Raw genomic sequence first — 23,635 nt, 5'->3', positions numbered from 1 at the left:
GCACTTACAAATTCTCCCCAATGAATAAACAACAAAAACTAATGTATCTTTTACCTGAAAAGTTACAAATCTACTGGAGAGCTCCAGTGGGGCAACATTTCTTTCCTCGGTGCCGGTGCCACGTTCTTTTGCCATTCATGTTCTTGACACTAATTTTGATCACCATCTAATCCATTATAAAATTTCTTCTTTAAACTCCTTTGGATATTTCTAACATGCTGTTATGGAATGGTTAATTTTCCTCTTCAATAAGCTAAAATAAAGCAATGTTTCTCGAGTAAGGAGACTCAGGGAAACAGCTTTGTATTAACTTATGAATACCTCAGCCTGAAGACATGGTACATATCCTGCAGGTCACTGGGAAGCAAAATGGTTGCCCTTCACAGCTTATTCTGTAAATCTGGGGTCCCCAACCCCTGGGCCAGAGACCGATACTAGTCCATGGTCTGTTAGGAACCGGGCCGCACAGTAGGAGGTGAGCCGAGGGCGAGTGAGCGAAGCTTCATCTGTATTTACAGCCACTCCCCATTGCTCACATTACCACCTGAGCTCCGCCTCCTGTCAGGTCAGCAGCAGCATTAGATTCTCATAGGAACATAAACCCTATTGTAAACTGCGCATGTGAGGGATCTAGGTTGTGTGTTCCTTATGAGAATCTAATGCCTGATGATCTGAGGTGGAGCTGAGGCGGTGAGGCTAGCGCTGGGGGGCAGCTGCAAATACAGATTATCATTAACAGAGAGGTTTGACTGCACAGAGACCATAATAAATCAATTGCCTGCAGACTCATATCAAAACCCTATCAGTGAGTGGCAAGTGACAATTAAGCTGCATCTTACGGAGTAGACTAGACATAAGCAACAGACTTCGGGTGTCACTCTCTCCCATCACCTCCAGATGGGACGATCTAGTTGCAGGAAAACAAGCTCAGGGCTCCCACTGACTCTGCATTATGGTGAGTTGTATAACTATTTCATTATATATTACAATGTAATAATAATAGAAATAAGGTGCACAATAAATGCAATGCGCCTGAATCATCCTGAAACCATCCCCCCACCCCCCTTCCGTGGAAAAACTGTCTTCCATGAAACTGGTCCCTGGTGCCAGAAAGGTTGGGGAGCACTGCTGTAAATGGTCTGTGGACCTCAGTTATCTCCACATGACTCCTGACTCTGGGTGTGCTCAATCAAACAATGCCTTTAAACTGCTTGGACAAGTAAAATACAGCCCAGTGCACAAAGGAGAATGAAGAAAAGTTTCCGATTGAGAACCTACAAGAGAAGAGCAAGATCTAAGACTCTTTAGGCTGAAGAAAATAAGGGAAATAAATAACTTCATGGTACTCAAGTTATCATATTTACATCTCCTCATCTTAATTCAGCACCAGACAGTAAAGAGGCTTAAGTTACAATGAAAACTTGAGACCAAATTACAGAGTTATTGGAAAAGAAACAATTAACACAGGATCAGACGGCCTGATGGGAAAGGGAAATGGTGTCCTTTCCTTTTTCTCAAATTTAAGAAGATACTCTCTTCTATTTCTGGGAGTTTAGGTATAACATTGTTGAAGTGGGAGCCTTGCTGTGCTTTCACAACTTGAAACCTCTTACTAGACACACAGCTACAAACGTATATGATGATTTTCCATGCGCCATATATTCATCTAAGCGTGAACTTCCCGTTTTCATCCTCTTGCCAGCCATCTTGTGATCACATTTGTACATATTAGTGCTTTCACCAGGGGGTATATGCATCAGTAAGAGGAGAAGCTGAAATAAGATTAGTTAATTTGCTACTTCATTAACAGCTGTGGTAAAAAGTCCAAAGAGAAAGGAGCTTGAAACTAGCTAAAATGAGGGGTTTGCATTGTAAGTGAATCTGAATTATCTATGTCCCCTACTCCTGCGGATAACTGGGAGTCAGCTGTGCACACATCTGTGGGTGTTTATAAACATTCACCATCTGTGAGAAGTTTATGGGTTGTAAATGGTGAGCTAATTAGTGAAATGTTAGTCATTCCTAATGACAGTTTTTATGGATAAAGGTTTTACCCAGGTTAAATTGATCTCGGAACCTTTTTGATCACTGGAGGCTACTCTACGTTTTATTACAAGACTGAGGACCTACACTACTCCGTATAAGTCACACATTAAAGATGCATTATAACTAGATCAGGCTGCTAGTTTATGCATGTTAATGAGTTCTGCTCTCAATAGACTGAAGTGCTGATTGAGTATTTGTCAGGGAAGATGAGAAGTTGTCAATCTGTAAAAAGGTCAACTGGTTCTATAATAAATGGCATTTTCATTTCTGTTCTACATACATACTAAACACCTTTCATTCAGAAAATTAAGATAGCATAGAAGCAAACTAGTAATTGACATGAGACAATTCATTACTGAAAAGATTTGTCCATATACATACATACATACATATCTGCATATATACGTATTTCCCTAAGTTCTCCATATCAGTAACTTTTTCTAAACTCAGGTCACTCCTTTACTGATCAAAAATGTGGAGAAAACATTCGAAACAGGTTAACTTTCAAATACATTTGTCCTATAACCAAATGGGAAGCAAAACAAAAACAAAAACAATACACTGCACATGGAGAGAGACTCCTATTTACTGCCAAATGGAAAGAGTCTTACCATAATAGAGTTTGTATTTTAACAGAGGACAGTGTTGTAGAATGAGTGAGTGGAGAACTAAACAAAGTTTGATTGCCTGGGCTCTAACAAGGCTCGTTTTTTTACTTAAAAATTAATTTGCAGAATATAAATGAGATATCAGAGTCCAAAGGAACCTTATTTTATGGATGAGAAGACCTCTGTTCTGGGAAGCTACCTGGTCTGCAAACCTGGTCACGCTGACCACTAGGCTGGGCCACTCAGCATTTCACCAGGCTGCTCGTAGTCCAAGGGGATAATAGCACTGTCCACAACATGGTGAACTGGGGCAAATTTAAAAAACTACCCTATCTAAAATGTTACTCCTTCCCACGCTTCCAGTCCCCACGACCCTGCTCTATTTTATTCTCCTCAGAACTTACTGACTTCTAACACTATAGTATATTTATCTTAAACACTGTCTTCTCCACCAGGATACAAGCCCTCAAGTGGCAGGGATGTTTGCTCATTTTATAGTGCCGTGACATAATATGTGTTCAATAAATATTTGTTAAATGAAGGCAACATTTTGATAGGAAGGCTATTTTTCACCATTACAGTAATAATTCTACTAATGAAGGAAGGCACTCCACTGCCAATTTTTATAAATTTTTTGCCAGAAATTTAAAACCACAAGAGCAAATCACACAGGCACCTTAGGAATGTCTTTTGTTATGCTAGACAAGGTGTGATTAATGCTTTTAAAAAATCACAGAATACTGAAACATCGCATATGCCAGGTAAATAAACAAGAAAACAAATTTTAATACTGAGAATCCCAGAGCCTTGGAACTGAATATCTGAGCTGATACCAGCTGAAGTGGAAGGAGGAGGAGTGACCCATTTTCCTTCAAAGGGGAGAATGGGACACATTCTCTGTCTTACTTTACCGGCATCCCAAGCCTCTGTCAGACTCCTGGGGAAGGGTGCCCCCAGCTTATCCTTATGAGCTAACATGATATGTTTTTAAATGTTCTTGGTTAGTGTAGTTACTAAAACACCTAAACTGTCTTTGTTAACAAAGAAGTTTGTTTCTTTCCTCTAAGAAAGAAGGTAACATTTATGTGCAGTTGTTGTGTTTCATAATCTATGCCAGGCCCTTTCAGGTAAAATTAACCCCCAAATAAAAAGGCTTTAAATTGGAGATGCAAACTCAACGTGTCCTAAAGCTAGTATAGGCATCATCCACCCTGTCGTGGAAGTTTCTCCCGGCCTCCCCACACCCAATCAGCGACACAGGCCTATTGGTACTACCTCTAACTGCCTTTCCAATCTATCTTGTCTTCCCGTTTTCAGTACATTCTAGTTTGGGCCTTTGGCATTTAACTCCTGCAAAATTGCAACAGATTCCTAACTGGTCTCAGTCTTTCTACTCCCTCCACATATACTCATCCATCTGCCTTTTTGCCATGAGATCCATCTCTCTAAAAGAAGACAATGCCCTTGGAGGATGAAGCAAAAACCCCAAAACACAGCACACTCCCCTGTCTTCCAATTTAGCTTCATCTTTCCCCACAGCGCTACTCAACGATCATTCCAGGCCTGCTAACACTGTTTATTGCTGTCCAAATATGAATTTGATGCCTCTGTGTCTTAATTTAGCCCAGTGGATTCCGAGGCTTATTGGAAGGCTCAGTGGAAGCCCTGACTTATTTCAGTTTGTGTTCACTTGGTATCCACCTAATTCAAGATTCTGGATTTCTAAGTACCAGTAGAGGTCTGACCACTACTGCTCAGATGTCAGCCCACCTCCCTTCTTCCACCAGAATGTGGAAGCCAAAAGGACCTTTAAAATATAGGGCCTATCCACATAAGAGAGGACGCAAACCACATACTTGGGTTTTTTTTTTTTTTCGTCATGCGGCACGCGGGATCTTAGTTCCCTGACCAGGGATCAAACCCATACCCCTTGCATTGGAAACGTGGATTCGTAACCATTGGACTACCAGGGAAGTCCCCATACTTGGGTTATAAATGAAAAAGATGCCCCCATCTGCTGGGAGAGAGACAAGAAAATGAGGAGAGTCCATGTAGCGTAGGACCCCAGCACACTGCTCCTCATTCCAGAAGGATATGGGACTAAAGGGCAGAATTTCCCATGGAGTCACAGAGGGTGGAATCCAAGAGTGGAAGCATCTTGTGTCCAACGAGCAGATCTGGGAGAGTGAGAGATCCAGGGAAGCATCGTGCGGATGCACCATGCGCTCCCGAGAGGTGGCCCGGGAACAAGTCTAGGCACAAGAGGGCTGCAGAAGTCCCCCTAGGACTTGAGAGCTGTGGGAGGAACACAGGAACTCCCTATGGGCCCTGGCGGGGAGAAAGGAAGTTAGAGAGAAAGTCCAACCAAAGAACGTGGATATACTCCTGAGAATCACCAACGTCAGGGAGCAAAGGAGGTAGGTATCTATGAGCAATCTGACAGATCTCCGGCATCACCATTCAAGAGCAAAACAGACACCACCTTTACCAAAAGCAGGCAGGAGAAATTATGTGGAAGTATGGAGGGTGTTCTGGGCCCAGACAGAACAGAACCAAGAAGAATGCACATTCTTAGATGTGTAGCCCAAGCCGACTTTCAAGCTTGGGGTCCCCTTTAGGGAGAGAGCTTGGCAGGGAATTTCAAATGTGAATAACTGAATTCTACACTGGAATTACTGAGCTAAAACACACAGAGACAGAGAATTGAATAAGTTGTTTACCATTAGGCAGGCTGGCGGTTCAGAGTCAGAAATTAGACTATTTATAGAAATATTACATCTTTGCGTGTAATATTTCTATTACATCTATAGAAATATTACACATGGATTTGTTCTCTTGATTGAAATACCTATTTGCTACCAATACTACAAAAGCAACAAAACAAAACAAACATGACAGATGTCATATCTCATCCTAGGATTGGGTCAATTTACCTTTAAGTGAGTCTGCTCAAAGAATATGTACAATTGAGGAATTTTTGTCCTGCAGACATGAATTCCATAAATATTTTATAAGTGCTTATTGAATACCTGCTAGGGAAAAATACTATATTAAAAACAGAAACTCACTTTGAAAGGTTTATTGTTTTTTTAAACATGACTAATTTTGTATGAAAGAATTTTATTTTTGTGAGATTTCTTGAGAAATAACAGTATGTTTGATTTTCATGTATAAAGCAGATTTTTTATAGCTAAATCAGAACATTAATTGAAGTATCATTCCAAATAACTATAGCAAATGTTTCATGTCATTTTCTTCTTTTTTCACATTTTACAGAAGATCAATATCTAATTAGTGAAATGAGATAAACCTTTTACTCCAAAGAGGCCTCTGATAAGTTTTTAGGAGGAATACAACAAATTCTCAAGTTTTTTGATTTTTATTTTCATAATTAACTGACCTCAAATTGGAGAAGGCTAAAAGCATGCACACACACACAGGCCTCCCTTAGCTAAGCTGTAATACTCAGATGGAAATTTTTCTACCTTGAAGAGTTCCTCAGATTCTAACAATGTAAACACCGTTGCAGATATTTCTCCCTTTCTCTTTTTAAAGTTGATAGATGCCAACTGAGTTGGTATTCCATTCCTATTCCACCAAAGTGCACTGCTTTAGGAATAGGATGGTGCCAAACATAAAATGGGAATTTCCTCCCCAGGAGGAGGAAAGATTGGAAAAACAACACTCCTTCCCAAGCTCTCCCTTATGACATGAGTGCAGTAGTTCTGAACAAAGCTTGATGTCATTTGGGCTCTTCTAATTTTCCAGGCAGAGAAGAAACAGTTCATAAACTCCCTACTATGCCTCCAAATATAACATGAAGCCATTTTATGTTCAATCCCAGCAGATGATTTAGGAAACATCACTTCCTCGGACTGCAATGCTGGGCACAGAAAAGTGAAATGGGAAAATCAGTTAGAACACAGTATAACCCCAACCCCATGTTTCCTTGGACCAAGTTCCTTGAGCATCTCATGGAAAAGCTCTCCAAGGGCTGCAGTCTACAGGGAAGGTGAGCAACATTAGGGTCTTTCTGCAAGGATGAAAGGTGCTTCCAATGATCATAAATGATATTTTCATCTACCAAAGTTGAAATCAGAGGATAATGATAGAGGCACAGCAAAATGGTAGAATGATCTATTAAAACATTTAATAGATCTATTTATTTACTTACTGACTTAATATCTATCTAATAAAAATACTCCATGCAAACAAGAAATAGTGAGCGACTACTATCAAAAGTTGCCATGTTTTTTTGAGAGCTTAACATTGTTCCATTTAAAATAAATAATGGAGGGCAAAGAAAACGAAAAGAAAGTACTTTTATTCACTCATGAAACCAACAGAAAATATAATCTAATTAGCATTGAGAATATCCACTGGAGGGCTTCCCTGGTGGCGCAGTGGTTGAGAGTCCGCCTGCCGATGCAGGCGACACGGGTTCGTGACCCTGTCTGGGAGGATCCCACATGCCGCGGAGCGGCTGCGCCTGTGAGCCATAGCCGCTGAGCCTGCGCGTCCGGAGCCTGTGTTCCGCAATGGGAGAGGCCACAGCAGTGAGAGACCCACATACCGCAAAAAAAAAAAAAACAACAGAGAATATCCACTGGAAACGAGATAATAACTGCAATTCAGCACTAACACAATCAATAGTTATAAAATATATCTGAAGTGCAATAGAAAAAAAACCCTTTTTCTTAATTCTTAGCTTTTGAATACAGAGAGTCCCTTTTGTTCACCAATCTTCTTGACTTTATGACATTTGAAGGCTATTCTGCAGTTAACTTAAAAAAGAGGAACTGTTGCACATTTAGAAGCTTAGAACTAACGGCAAGTCAAAGAATCAGAGTGGGAATGGCTTTGGAGGGAAATTATCCAGTCTCCTAATGCAGTGATCCTTTACACAACCCTCTTGAAAGTTAGTGATGGAGCCTCTGACTCAACACTAATTTGACAAAAAATGTTTCCACTTTGCAAGTGTTGCTGCATGAATACCACTAATAGTTTAAAAATGAACATTCAAAGGATTATATTACTAAAATTACTGTCACTTTTACCCATTAATGATAATTACTGGTGAAAGTTCTATGGTGACACAATTTATTCTAGCCAGTAATGTCTCCCAAGAATTGCTTGTTCCAAAAACAGTCAGTCATCTGTTTTCTGTATTACACTAGTCTGTCAAATTCTTCCTGCCTTGGGGCATCCTCTCCTGTGTTAAGGCTGCCCTCGATGTTGACTTCGTTAATATTATGCTGCTTCTAATTTTCTTGAAGAACATTGGGTACCTGAGGAAGGAAGCTATTCAGGAAACAATATTTTAAAATCCTATCACAAAATAATGTCTAATTTCATCTAAACACTAATGCCTATTTATACCACTTTCAAGTAACACATAAATATTCAATTTCTCTGCTTAATTTTCCCAGTCTGCCCTAGGGTATACTTATTTATCATCAAAAGCCAAATACTATTGAGTTCCTCTTTTACTCAGCAAGATAATCACTTCAGACTTTGAGCAACCTTCATGACCAAGTTCAACACCACTGAATGGATTTCCTTCAACTTTAAGGATTTAATGTCAAAATGACCAAAAATAGGAAGAGAAAAGAGACAGCCTATTAATAAAGAAATAAAAAGCTGGCTCCCCCTATGACCTTTCGACACATTGATATTTTCATCTCAAAAGATATACAAACAATAGGACAGAAATACTGGGGACAAAAGCTGGGATAAAAGGATAAGAGCACAATGGTTGTGCTAGGTTGGTTACTGGAACAATTGACAGCCCAGGCTCTTGTTAGCATTTCAAAAGTTCAAGTGCACAACTTTCCATTTCAAATTAACAGAATCTAAAAGTCAGGTAATTTTTCTGCTGTTGGAAATGTGTTGAAAGATTAAGTTTTCCCTAACAATTACCATGATTTTTGTCAATATTTTTACTCATTTAACTACTAGATCCTCGTTTTGCAACACAGATCAGCCATTTTGCAAATGCATGCTTTGGCTATAGGATGATAAGAAAAAAGTTAACAGAACAATTTTTTTACTCTGTGTCATAAAACTCAAAAGAATAGTCTCTATAGATTATTTATATTAGGAGTTGGCAAACTTCTTCTGTAAAGGACCAGATAGCAAATATGGGACAAATGGTCTGTGTCCCAATTACTCAACTCTGCACTTGTAGCAAAAAGGCAGCCACAGACAATATGTAAAGAAACGAGTGTGTCTATTTTCCAACAAAACTTTACTTACAAAAAGAGGTGCAGGCTGATTTGGCTCAAGGGCTGTAGTTTGATCTACATTTTTACTTTACATATAAATAACAATATGCTCAACTGAACACAAAATGGAAGAGATGTCTTTCAGCCAATTAAATATGTATCATTTGTTTGGCGAATCTTCTGACTGCCTTCCATGGTATTTACTATGTGCACACAGTGTGCTAGGTCCTATGAGAAGAACGCATAAGGCCATATTCTTAAAAAATGCACAAACTATTAGAAGCACAAGACTAAAGCAAATAAAATGAGGATAACCAAATATTCTACACATAATTTATATGGCAAGACTATAATGGTTTATTAAAAATAGACTATTATCAAGAGCAAACTTTAGGAGAAGACTTTTTGGAGAATGCAAGAATTGTTAAATCACATTTTGTTAGATCCAGTCAGTTAAGAATTAGAGAAAAGGTATTTATGGGAGAGAGAACGTCAGAAATAAATTCAGAGAAGTAGGAATAACTATGCCAGAGGTACACTGGATAGTATAACCAGTTCAACAGAGACAGAGGACAGTCACTGAGAATTTCAAGTTCATGGTCTCTTATCTGTAACCTCTTCAGTCAGATATTTCAGAATTGAAGTTTTTCAGATTGCAGAAAGGTCAAAAAGGTGTATATGCTGTAAAATCATAACACACCCAGAGCAACTTAGAGCAGCATCCTCTAATTAAAAATTTTATTATTTCTGCAGCATGAATATTCACATTTGATGGAACCTCTCATCAGTTCGGGCCAGATTTGGCATCAAATCAGTTTGGACATTAAAGTTACTTTAAAAATTCTGGTTTTCAGAGCATCCTGCATTTTTGAATTATAAAAGGGGATGTAGACATATTTAACTGCTTGAAGGACCTAAGAAATTCTGTTTTGGTTGCAATTTTGTCTGATTGTTTGCTATAGTTTTTTTGACTACCATACACACACACACACACACACACACACACACACACACACACATATAACAATTGGAAAAAAGGTAAAATTTATACCATCCCTGGTACGTGTGTGTGTGTGTGTGTGTGTGTGTATATTATATACACACACACGTATGTATATACATACACACATATACATACATATACATGTATACATATGTATGTACATACATATGTGCATATATATATGTGTGTGTGTATACATATAGTGTAAAGTGTTGGGTTGGACTCTATTAAGGTAACAGCCAGGTTCAAAAGTCTATCTTCTATGGATCTAAAACAATTGGAGGTTTATGGAGGCCTCTGTTTCTCAGGGTAAATGCTAAAAACAGAGGTTTAAAAAATGTTTAAAGGGAATACGTTAGATTACAGAAACAAGATAAGTCTGTTAAAAGACAAAGAGATTTGTGATTATGCTTGAAATAAGACAACATTCAATGTCTATCTCTGAAACTGAAGAGAACAACTTCCCATCAAATACAAATAATAATTCCACTCAGAACTGGCAATCTGACTTGGAAGGGCTCATGGTGACAACAATCCACCGGCTTGGAAAGTGTACACTGTGTAAATAACTACTGATTAGGGAGACAGTTATCTAAGGAGTACTCAATGTTATACACAAAGAAGATGCACTGTGATTGAGTCCTCAATTACAGTACAATAAGTGTAACTGATGTTATCAAAGTTATAGCATCTCCATATTGTAATAAGATCAAAATTACTGATTGATATGATTTCTGCCTAGAATATAAACAGGGTGAATCTGGGCTTAGTAATACAAAAATTTATGAATAAGTGATGTTAATATAAAGATTTCTTTGGTAAAATTCGTAAAAGAAATCTGTGCTATACAATAAAGATTTAAATGATTTTCCCCCGATGATTGGCATTTAATCCCTCACTCCAAAACAAACCTAAACAACAAAAATTGGAGTCTATTTTCTACTTGGCATGTAGTTAATATTATATAATATTCATAAGAAGGGCAATGAAAATGATTTTATTTTATTTTTTTTGCGGTATGCAGGCCTCTCACTGTTGTGGCCTCTCCCGTTGCGGAGCACAGGCTCCGGACGCTCAGGCTCAGTGGCCATGGCTCACGGGCCCAGCCACTCCGCGGCATGTGGGATCTTCCCGGACCGGGGCACGAACCCATGTCCCCTGCATCAGCAGGCGGACTCTCCACCACTGCGCCACCAGGGAAGCCCTGGTTTTTAAATACTGGATGAGCAGTAAACCAGTCAGTGTGAGGATGTACCATAATGATGTTTAACAAAGAACTACACACATAGCTCAAAGTTAAAAAAAAAAAAAAGAATCAAGGGTTCAAGATATGTTGTGCTAGAGAAGTCTGAGAGCCTCCTCTCCTAATTTCTCTTCTCTGGGGCATTTTGGAAGGAGACAAAATGGTATGTGAGCCTTGCACAGCTACACAGAGAAGCCATCTATGAGGGCACACAAAAACTATTCTCTAAATGAGTTTCCACAAATGGAAGCTGTGTTTTCCAGTGAGAGACTCCTGCACACAAATGAAAACCTGTATAACTATTAGTGAGACTCTCTAGGAAAAGTCTCCCACTGGACACCCCTTGATACTATTCATGGGGTCTCAGTCTCTTAATACCATCAGAAAAAAAAAATGTCACATGGCAGAGATGGGGGGGTGGAGACAGGGTGTCTCAGGGCATTTGTGCTCCAGTAAAGCACACTAAGGTGTTTGTGCCCTTTCAAAAATACTATACTGCAAGTTCCCTGGGTCCTTAACTTCTAACCTGGGTCAAACAGTGAAAATACTGAAGACATTTTCACCCCTTTCAGAGCTGTTGAGCTCTGTCTGGGCCCAGAACTATTTAGACTATTGAAAAATCCCTCCTTCAAGAGGGGCAGGGTGGGGCAGAAGACCTAAATAGACATTTCTCCAAAGAAGACATACAGATGGCTAAGAGGCGTATGAAAAGATGCTCAATGTCACTAATTATTAGAGAAATGCAAATCAAAACTACAATGAGGTATCACCTCACACTGGTCAGAATGGGCATCATCAGAAAATCTACAAACAACAAATGCTGGAGAGGGTTTGGAGAAAAGGGAACACTCTTGCACTGTTGGTGGGAATGTAAATTGATACAGCCCCTATGGAGAACAGTATGGAGGTTCTTTAAAAAGCTAAAAATAGAATGACCATATGACCCAGCAATCCCACTACTGGGCATATACCCAGAGAAAACCATAATTCAAAAAGACACATGTGCCCCAATGTTCACTGCAGCACTATTTACAATAGCCAGGTCATGGAAGCAACCTAAATGCCCATTGACAGATGAATGGATAAAGAAGATGTGGTATATATATACAATGGAATATTACTCAGCCATAAAAAGGAACAAAATTGGGTCATTTGCAGAGACATGGATGGACCTAGAGACTGTCATACAGAGTGAAGTAACTCAGAAAAACAAATATCTTATATTAATGCATATATGTGGAATCTAGAAAAACGGTACAGATGAACCAGTTTGCAAGGCAGAAATAGAGCCAAAGATGTAGAGAACAAATGTATGGATGCAAAGGGGGGAAAGTGGGGTGAGGGTGGGGGGATAAATTGGGAGACTGGGATTGACATATATACACTAATATATATAAAATAGATAACTAATAAGAACCTACTATGTAAAAAAATAAAATAAAATTCAAAAAAAAAAGATACAAATGAACTTATTTACAAAATTGAAACAGACTCACAGACTTCAAAAACAAACTATGGTTACAAAGGGGGAATGTAGGGTGGGGAGAGGGATAAATCTGGAGTTTGGGATTATATATACACACTACCATATATAAAATAGATAATCAACAAGGACCTACTGTATGGCACAGGGAGCTCTAGTCAATATTCTGTAATAACCTATATGGGAAAAGAATCTGAAAAATAATGGATATATGTATATGTATAACTGAATCACCTTGCTGTACACCTGAAACTAACATATTATAAATCAACTATACTCAAATATAAAATAAAAATTTAAAAAAAAATCAAACCTCTTGTAAATCATGTATACTTCAATAACAAAATTAAAAAGAAAAAGTGGGGCAGGGAGGTGCTAGTTCTAGGCATTGGGATATACAAATCTTTGGAGAAGCAGAAGAATCAAAGTAGAATCCGAAGCATTTGGGGAGCATCCCTAATTTGGCAATTCTCTCAAAACTTCCCAAGACAGAGGAAGAGGCTATCTAGTTTAAAACCACTGATATGGCACTAAAGAGATAGTTGTCCCTCTCACAGGTTTTCAGGGAAGACAATTCTCAACAAACATATACAATACATAGGCATAGTCTAGTGCCAGTCACCAATTAAAATTGTTTTGGTCCCTTTTTTCTGCATTATGGTTAAGTCATCAGTGGTAAAGGAATAACAGCACAATAGTTAAAAATACAACTTCTGGGACTATCATATTAAGTGAAGTAAGTCAGATGGAGAGAGAAAAGTATATCACTTAGTGATGAAATCTAAAAGAATAATATAAATCAACTTATTTACAAAACAGAAACAAACTCACAGACATAGAAAACAAACTTATTGTTACCACAGGGGAAAGGAGAGGGGGAGGGATAAATTAGGATTATGGAACTAACAGCTACACACCACTATATATAAAATAGATAAATAATAAGGATTTACTGTATAGTACAGGGAACTATATTCAATATCTTGTATTAACCTATCATGAAAAAGAATCTAAAGCTGTACACCTGAAATAACACAATATTGTAAATCAACCATAGCTCAATTAAAAAAATTTAAAGAAATAAAAATAAAAACATGACCTCTGGTCAGAAAACATGAGTCTTGGCTTCACTGCTTGCTAAAACTGTGACCATGTACAAAAGGAATTAACTGACTCTTTGATAAAAATAGTCTTCTAAGATCACTGCAACTATTACATGCAATAATGAACACATACAGAGCCTGGCAAATATGTGATACATAAAATGGTGGTAGTGGTAATGATAGCAGTAGTAGTGGGTGTTGTTGCTTTTATTATTATTATTATTATTATTATTACTCCTTAAAAGATGAAGGTAAGAAAAGAGAAATAATCAATGCCAATGTAATCTATTTATTCTTCTAAGTAGAGAAATAATTAAAACTACTGTTTTATATGCATAAATGGCCAAAAGATGCTAAAAAACTGAAAGCACTATTCTATAAAACTAGAATATATGCAATTATGGAAAATAATCTAAGTTTTACGATATATGTAGAGGACAGGGTAATTGTCAAGCCTTTGAAAGCAAGTACACACATTAATTGCATAACTTTGAGAATGGCAGAGACATTCCCAAATAGTATTTCTGTAATATGTATTTCCTCTAAAATGGAGGCCTAATTGCTTAGTTATTCTAAATTGCAGAATGGAAAACAAAGGAGCAGTTTTGGCCATGTAGGTAAACAACAGATTTCTAAAAGCTAATTATCTCTTTATTTAATAGACTGAAGTTGTACCAAATGAGACATTTAAGTCTAATAAATAATAAACAAATTGTAACCTAAAGACTAAAATATAGAAGCTGCTCATACAGTTTTTATTGCTCCATTAAATAAGCTCTTATTTACTTCCTTCACAAAACATAATTATACAACACTGGGTCCATTTCAAGACCATTCTGATGTGCTATTTAAAAATTAAGTGAATCAACTTACATACTCAGGAAGTCTTAAAGCATAATATTTGAATTCTATTACCAAACGCCCTATTTGTTTCCATGATTAAGAAACAGAAGTACAGCTTTGAAAAAGTTGTACATAATCACATAAAATCACTATTTGTCTTACTAGAAATGATCACACATAAGGATAGCTACACACTTTAAATAAATTTCACTGTCTATACTTTAATTTCTACATCAGATGTTTAATACTTTCAGTATCTTCTAAATAAAAATAATTCAAATTTAAACATCAACCTTAGAGAATGTATTCAAAATTCAACCAATTAAACAAGGACGTCATGAAAATGTAGTTAATTTGCTTGTTTGTTTAATGTAATACCAAATCATTCAACAGAAATAACCACAACTGCATATGTGAATATTTAAGAGACCTCCAGGCTCATCATTTTTAAAGAAAACAAAAATGAGACAAATGACCTTTTAATGCCATTACATAATACAAGATGCTGTGCTTCTTAGTTTTGCTGCTCAAAAGGATTTTTAATGCTTCAGTTTTCTTCTTAGGGAAACAGCCCACTATCCCATGTTTATTTTCATTCTACTAACAAAAATAACATTCTGAAATGATAGTGATAATACATAGTAGACTTGAAAATAGTTGCTTGCTGTCTTGCCCAGGGCAAGTAGTGATTTATGATGGATAAGAAAGAGCAGGGATTGAATTTACTCTACTGCCTCGGGTGATGGTACAAGAATTTGTACATCTGTGAAAAAACACAGTTCTTATTTGCATGGTGAAAATACTAAAGTCATGAAAATATACGGAAGGAAGCTTCCTGTGGGTTTAGGGTAGGGTTATGTGAAGATTTTTCTCCTTCTCTATCATTCAGGGGTATGTGTTCTACATACAGAAATAAGAGAAAACAAGAAGTTCCTGGTCCAGAGAGGTGGCAAAACACTACTAAAAATTGAACAATTTGCCCTTCTACATTCTTTTGAAAAAAGGAAAGCCAGGGCAACAACTTCTACAAAGATTAGAGCAATACCATATTCTGTATGAAAATATAACACCCAGAAAGAAAAATAATATAAAGTTTTAGCTGATCCTCACAATAAGATGTCTAAAAAATTCCTACTATTAGCATATATAGCATAGTAAATATACATGAGACTGGTTATCCTATCAGTTTATAAGGAGTTTTATAACCAATATTTTAAATGAATAAGTTTGACATACATTAATATTCTCTTTAGTTCTGAAGACCAAATTTCATCTCCAGCACACACCAACACAGCCAGTCTCTATTTTCATCTCATTATCCTGTCTTACTTTACTTCTCATAACTTTTTATAATCTGAAATTGTCTTACATATGTGGTTGTCTGATTCACTCATTATAATTTTAAACTTCATCACAGCAGAAACTTTATTTATCCTTATTTATCACTGCAATCACAGCATATAGGGAAAAAAAACTGTTGATGAATAAAAGAAACAGAAGTGGCCTAGCTATTAATTTTTTCTATACCAATAAAATAATAATGGAAGACCATAGCAATTATATTTTTCATAATAATACAATGTATTGACAAAAAGCATGTCCTACATCTAATATGGAAAGAAAAAGGTGACTTCATATTTGTACTATTTTTAAAACAGTACTATTTTAAAATATGAAAAAAGGTATCAACAAATAAGTAATAATATATTTGATTCTTATATGACTTACTTGGCTATAACCACTACATTAATACTGAGACTTAATATTTTGTTTTTCTATGCTAATAATCATGTTATGGTTAAAGGAAAATTAAAGACCATTCAGAATAATCATCATTTACTGGGATTTTAGAAGAGGTATTTTACTTTGGTGAGAAAATTATATATTTAGGTGCTATGAAATTTGGGATATAGCCCTAAATTCTTTAAAATTCTACAGTACAGGAAAATAATTCAAAGTTGATTTCCAAAATTTTCAAAAGAACTGCAACATAGCTTTCTATTGTATCAAATGCTGTATGATCTTTTATCAAATGATTGATTAAATCTATTAAAATATTCACATAATATATAGTATTAAAGTATTTATTTAATATTGTTTATATAAATCAATGTTAGCCAGACTATCCTTTGAAGAATACTCTCCCGGAAAATGTCAAAATGTATGGTACATATGGATCTCAGCATATAAAGGCTTTGGGAGCTCCCATCAAGTGAGAGCCTTACCTTTATTTGAAACCCATCTACGATAATTTCCAGACCATGTTCGGGAAGAGATAGTATAGAAAAATTTCATAAAATAATCCAATAGGTCAAATAAGATGAGCTCCAATTTACAAAAGATGTAATAGAAAACCTTCCTTAAATTTATTTGAAAAATCAAAAATATTCAAATTTATTTTAATAATTAAGAATAGAAAAATAACAACCTCAACATAAAATTACCTATCTGAAAACAAAATAAACCAGCTATTAGCTATAATTGATCATCAAATTTTAGAACAGTTTTGATAGAATTCAGAAACAGACCCTAGTATATTAAAAATTATATATCAAATATATGAATGATTAAGAAAGAATTACAAATAAATGGAGCAGAATAGTATTATGAATAACTTAAACTAAAAAAAGATTGAAGCAGAATATGAAATTGCTGAAGGGATGATTTTCTAAACCTAAAGATGATAGAAAAAAAAATCACAAAACAACGATTATAATAAAACATTACATAAAAAGAAACACGTCAAGATATAAAAATAAAAAGCCAAATTGAGAAAATCTATTTAAAAGGTAAATATTGACGCATAATAAACTAACACATATATCAATTAGAAAAAGACTAAGACAACACAATTCACCAAGGAGGATATACAAATGCACCATAAACACTTGAAAAAATGTCCAGATTCAGTAATATTCAAAGAAATGCAAGTGAAGATAATAAAATACAACTTTTTAATCTATTAAATTAACAAAACCTTAAAAAATGAGAATACTCAACTAAGACACATTCATAAACTAACTAAACGTTAAAAGTTGGTGAAATTAGAATAATACTTCTGGAAATCAATTTGGTAACATGCACCAAAAGTCTTACAAATATTTACCCTTTTCTATTCCATATTCTAATAATTACAAATATTTTCAATTAGTTATAAATAAATAAATATCACACTGAAAAGTTGGAAATAACTATTGTTCTATGACCTCACATTGACTAATGCAACATGGTATATCCAGTGGAGGCAATGACATAGATATTACAAATTACAAATTAAAAATCACAAGTTATGTAAAACATGAAACATTCAGGAAGTTCAGCAAGGTAATGTGAGACACTAAACTCATGTTGTTAAAAGGTACAAGCTTTTAAAACTGAAGGAAAAATGCGTCAAAATATTAACAGTGATTCTTTGAATTACGGATAATGGTCTTTGATCCAATACTTTTTAGGTGATTTTCTATAACATGAAAATATTATTTTCAAATTGGAAAATAAAATAAACTTAGTTATTTTTAAAAATGAAAACTTCCTTCAGGAGAAATAGAAATTTAAATGAAAACATTATTAAGATTACATTGGGGGCTTCCCTGGTGGCGCAGTGCTTGGGGGTCCGCCTGCCGATGCAGGAGACGCGGGTTCGTACCCCGTTTCGGGAGGATCCCGCGTGCCGCGGAGCGGCTGGGCCCGTGAGCCGTGGCCGCTGGGCCTGCGCGTCCGGAGCCTGTGCTCCGCAAATGGGAGGGGCCACAACAGTGAGAGGCCCGCATAACGCAAGAGAAAAAAAAAAAAAAAAAGATTACATTGGATGTGAGGTTTCATTAAAATTTTTGCTTCCTGTCAGGTTTCAACTTTCCAGACTGATTGCTAAAAAGGCTCTGTGACAGACCCCTAGGTAAAACCCACAAACAGTACACAGCCAATCTGCCATCAAGTAACTCATCTAGATGACTTGTTAACCAACACAAAATGAGCTAATGTTCAAATATCAGAATGTCTGGTAAATTAGGCAGTAATACATTATTTTACAAAGGTGTCCAGAAGTTTCTTTTAAAAATCAGTGCTAAGTTTTCCTGGTCTCCATTTTGTTAACACTTTAAGATACTTCTGAGAACACTTCCTGAATTTCAAATGTACTCCTGTGAAAAAGAAATTGTGCTTGGATAATTTTTTCCCCTAGAAGAAACATGTACAATACATTAAGATACTCAGCTTGCTTTATTAAAGATAAAATATGCCTGTAAAAGTGAAAGTAAAGAAGGCAAAAAAGGCATCTCGGTTTACCCCAGGGAAACCTTAGGTGAATTTGCAGCCCTGAGTTGTAAACTATGGTAATTGAGCAGTGAAGTTGATGGATTTTAATTAAAGTTTTCTGCAATCCTTAGTGGCTTGGAGGTGGAAGAGACAGAATTTTGAGAGGGTAAAAATATAACTACAATTTATTTAATTCTTTTGCTTCTAACTTATTGGTAACTTTTAGCTTTAGAAAATATACACATAGTCTCTGTAAAACAGTAGTTTTTCTACGTTTTCTTTTAAATTTTTTCCAAGAACTTTTTTTTTTTTTTTTTTTTTTTGGCTGTAGGCAGGCCTCTCACTGTTGTGGCCTCTCCCGTTGCGGAGCACAGGCTCCAGATGCACAGGCTCAGCGGCCACGGCTCACGGGCCCAGCCGCTCCGCGGCAGGTGGGATCCTCCCGGACCAGGGCACGAACCCGTGTGCCCTGCATCAGCAGTAGGACTCCCAACCACTGCACCACCAGGGAAGGCCCCAAGAACGTTTTAATAAAGAAAATTTCAGGGACTGCCCTGGTGGCACAGTGGATAAGAATCCACCTGCCAATGCAGGGGACACAGGTTCGATCCCTGGTCCAGGAAGATCCCACATGCCACACAACAACTAAGCCAGTGCGCCACAACTACTGAGCTCATGTACCACAACTACTGAAGCCCACGTGCCTAGAGCCCGCGCTCCACAACAAGAGAAGCCACCGCACCGCAACGAAGAGTAGCCCCCACTCACAGCAACTAGAGAAAGCCTGTGCGCAGCAACAAAGACCCAACACAGCCAAAAATAAATAAACAAAATAATTTTTTTAAAAACAAAAACAGAAAATTTCAAAATACAAAGGTAGAGAAAATGGTATAGTGAACACATCCAACCCTCCAAGTACCCATCACCCAACCTTACCACGTATTATTTACAGCCAATCTTGTGTCATCTATACACCTGCCTACTTTCCAGTCATCCTAGGCTATTTTGACTGAAATCCCAGATATAATATCTTTTCATCTATAAAATTTCAGTACAAGTCTCTAAAAGAGACTTTAAAACATATTCACAACAATGTTGTCACGTCTACAAGAAAAAATAAAGTATTGAAATTTTTCAGACTACTTTTTCTACATTTGTTTGGATCAGAGTATATATGTTTCATTTATTACAATTAGTTGATATGTCTCTTTAAGTCTCTTTTAATCAGTAAGTTTCCCCTCCATCATATTTTCCCCTTCCTTAAGAGTATTTTGTTAAAGAAAACAGGTTACTTGTCCCAGAGAATTTCCCACAGTTTCCTATAGTTAATTTATTCACTGACATAAATTCTTGCAGATTGGTTATGTAAGTAGTAGCCAAAGAACTGGTTATTTAAGTAGCTGCCAAAGAACTGCTAATATAATGGAACTACAACAGTACACCAGAGGACCAAAATCACCTATGACCAATATCAGAATTAAAACACTACTTGTTAGTAAACTAAAGTGGGGAAAGCCCATAAAAGAATTGCTCTACTATTTAGCTATACAAATAAGCGATCATGTCTTCCTTTTTCACAGAAGTATATTAAACTGCTGATAAAGTAACCCATATTAATCTTGGTGTACACAGTATAAATAGCAAATTTGATGGTACTCACCAGTCTTCATTTCTAATAGGCGCTTTTTCTTTTGCTGGCGTTCAAGTCTTTCCTTTTCTGCCAATTCTTTGGCTATCCTGGCACGTTTTTCTTTTTCCTCTGCTTCTCTTTTTTTGAAATTGTCCTTCATTGCTTGCTATTACAAACAAATTTTGGAAAATGATCAATATTAACCACAGTGATTCCACAAAGAAAATGGAAAATTATTAATCTGTAGAATTGTGATTAAATGTCCTTTAAGTAATGGCTACTTCTTATATTAGTAACACAATCTTTTAAAATATTAGCACATGAACCTTTGTTAAATGTGTTGTGTATGTAAAAATACAACTGTTATGTTTAAAACACCTGCATGTTAGTGAAATCAACTAAGAGAAGGAAGACAGAAACTAAAGATAAAAGAGCATTTAATTTACAAATCAAAACCGTTTTCTTATACATACTTCCAAAAGAGTGTCTAGAAAATGTATTAGTCTCCCAAACCTCCTCTGCTAAGTAAACTATTTAGTACCAGAAAAATAATCACGGAAGAAATGATAGAAAGAGCTGAAATTTTGTAATGGCTACCTTATATTACAAACCATTATTTAACAATTTCTTTCATACAGAGAGAAGTGTCATAAGGATGACTAAAGAAATATTTAGCATTTCAAAGTCAGGCCCTCTGACTATTCATCAAAACCAATAATGACATATGAACCATAAGAAGATCTCAATAGATATGTGATTAGTTACCTTCTTACTTTTTAAAGTTTTATGCAAATCAAGAAATGCCACTCATGTGGCATTTGTGGGAATTAGCAGGTAATCATAGATTTTTCAAAGTGCCAACAAACAGCATGGCATCATATTACACTCTCCTGTGGAGACCATATTCTCAGTACCAGTGAATCCAAACAGGTTATCTAATTGCTAGTTTATCACTAATAGAATTAAGTAGAAAAGTATATAATTAAACTTTAACAAGTAGGTGGCATGTTATTTTGGGGGAAGGCTTTAATTTCTTCTTTACTATAATATTCTTTTTTCTTTACCCTAGGGATAATGCAAGTTCTTCTTTAGAAATAAAATAAAAAACAAAATAAAGTATTATTGATCAAAACAATAAAAGGAAAATTGCAAAGAATAAAGGAGGAATAAAAAGCACAGAATAAAGGGAATATTAAACTCATCCATCCATGCAATAAACATTTACTGAGAGACTGAATAGTAAATGGTACTAACCTAAAGACTTGGGAAATAGAGATAGAGTTCTAAAACAAGTTTACATTCTGTGTGATAGGGTGGGACAGGAGGCAAAGACAGATGATAAACAATTAAAATCTTTAATAAATATAGTACTACAAAAAAAAATTAAAAGAATGATATGATAGAATGCCTGGACAGTTAACTTACATTATTAGGTGGTCAGATAAGGCCTCCCTTTCTGATTTGATTCAAGCTCAAAGTCAAGGAGCTACCCAGATAACGATCTGGGAAAAAACAAATGCAAAGGCTGTTGGGGGGTTGGAGAGAGAAGAAAGAGGCCAGTATGGTGGTGTTAGATAAGGTCAGAAGATATGCTGGGGCCTGATCATTTAGGATCTTCTAGAACAAGACAGGGGGTTAGAGTTTCTTTCAAGGAAGTAGGAAACAACTAAAGACTTTCAAGTAAGAGAGTGCGAAAATAAGTACTCTAAGATACAAGTACTAATGAAGTACCTTTGTTCCAAACTATCTTTTCAAAGATATTTATATAATGAACACTCTTGGTAGAGGTAGTGTCTACCTCTTAAGCAAATGGATTTGTTTACTGTCCAGTAAGATAAACTGGAGCAAAGGTCAAATAGTCTTACTAATTCTGAAAAACGATTGGGTTCCCTAAATTCAGGATTTCCTTCCAGTAATACAAAGCACTATGCTATGACTAGTGCTGTAATAAACCATTCTTTGTTTCTGACCCCATGGTCTTTTGTCTTTACCAACATCCACGAAACTATGGAAATCATGAAACTTTGATAAATTCTCAGATTCTTCACAGTTCGTGACATATAGTAACACTAAATATTATTGCTAAGCTATGAAATACCAGCTGCAATAATACATATTTTAATATGCAATCCCTCCTTTCCTCAAAATGGAATCTGCATCCTCCATTCTGACTCAGAATGATTGTGTGCTTGTTCACTACAAGGAAAGTAAGAGGCAGAAACAAGACTTGAAAGCTATCTACAGTTTATATTTTTTCCACCATGTGGCTTCATATTGATGCAGCATACATTAAGCACCAGCTATAAGACGACAGCTGCTAAAAAGTCAACATAAGTTAGGAAAAGAGAAGGCAACCTATAAAATGGACAACCATGAATAAATGGACAAATTCTTAGAAAGGTATAATTTCCTAAGACTGAAGCAGGAAGAATTAGAAAATATAAGCAGACCTATCACAAGTAATGAAATTGAAAATGTAATTAAAAATCTTGCAACAAACAAAAGTCCAGGACCAGATGGCTTCACAGGCAAATTCTATCACACTTTTAGAGAAGACCTAACACTGATCCTTCTCAAACTCTTCCGAAAAACTGCAGATGGAGAAACACTCCCAAATCCATTCTACAAAGCCACCATCACTGTGATACCAAAACCAGAAAAAGAAATAACAAAAAAAGAAAATTATAGACCAATATCACTGATGAGCATAGATGCAAAAATCCTGAACAAAATACTAGCAAACAGAATCCAACAGCACATTAAAAGGATCATACACCATGATCAAGTGGGATTTATCCCAGGGATGCAAGGATTCTTCAATATATGTAAATCAATCAATGTGATATACCACATTAACAAATTAAGGAATAAAAACCGTATGATCATCTCAATAGATGCAGAAAAAGCTTCTGACAAAATTCAACACCCATTTATGATAAAAACTCTACAGAAAGTGGGCATAGAGGGAACCTATCTCAACATAATAAAGGCCATATATGACAAACCCACAATAAGCATCATACTCAATGGTGAAAAACTGAAAGCATTTCCTCTAAGATCAGGAAGAAGACAAGGATGTCCACTCTCACCACTATTATTCAACATCGTTTTGGAAGTCCGAGCCATGGCAATCAGAGAAGAAAAAGAAATAAAAGGAATACAAATTGGAAAAGAAGAAGTAAGACTATCATGGTTTGC

General features: G+C 36.2%; 1 protein-coding gene across 1 annotated transcript in view; it reads right to left on the bottom strand.

Annotated features, from left to right (window-relative positions):
• DIAPH3 (diaphanous related formin 3) overlaps nucleotides 1–23,635 on the bottom strand; it is a gene marked incomplete at its 3' end in the record, with an annotated part of 415,912 nt that overhangs the window by 15,890 nt on the left and 376,387 nt on the right. The window contains 1 exon segment of the mRNA XM_007450220.1: nucleotides 20,468–20,603. Coding sequence (XP_007450282.1) covers nucleotides 20,468–20,603 — 136 coding nt within the window.

This window comes from Lipotes vexillifer, unplaced genomic scaffold (genome assembly GCF_000442215.2).
Source record: "Lipotes vexillifer unplaced genomic scaffold, Lipotes_vexillifer_v1.1 scaffold275, whole genome shotgun sequence".
Taxonomy (NCBI): Eukaryota; Metazoa; Chordata; class Mammalia; order Artiodactyla; family Lipotidae; genus Lipotes; species Lipotes vexillifer.
Note: the sequence above shows the minus strand (reverse complement) of the source record. Positions and strands in the feature narration are given on the sequence as shown.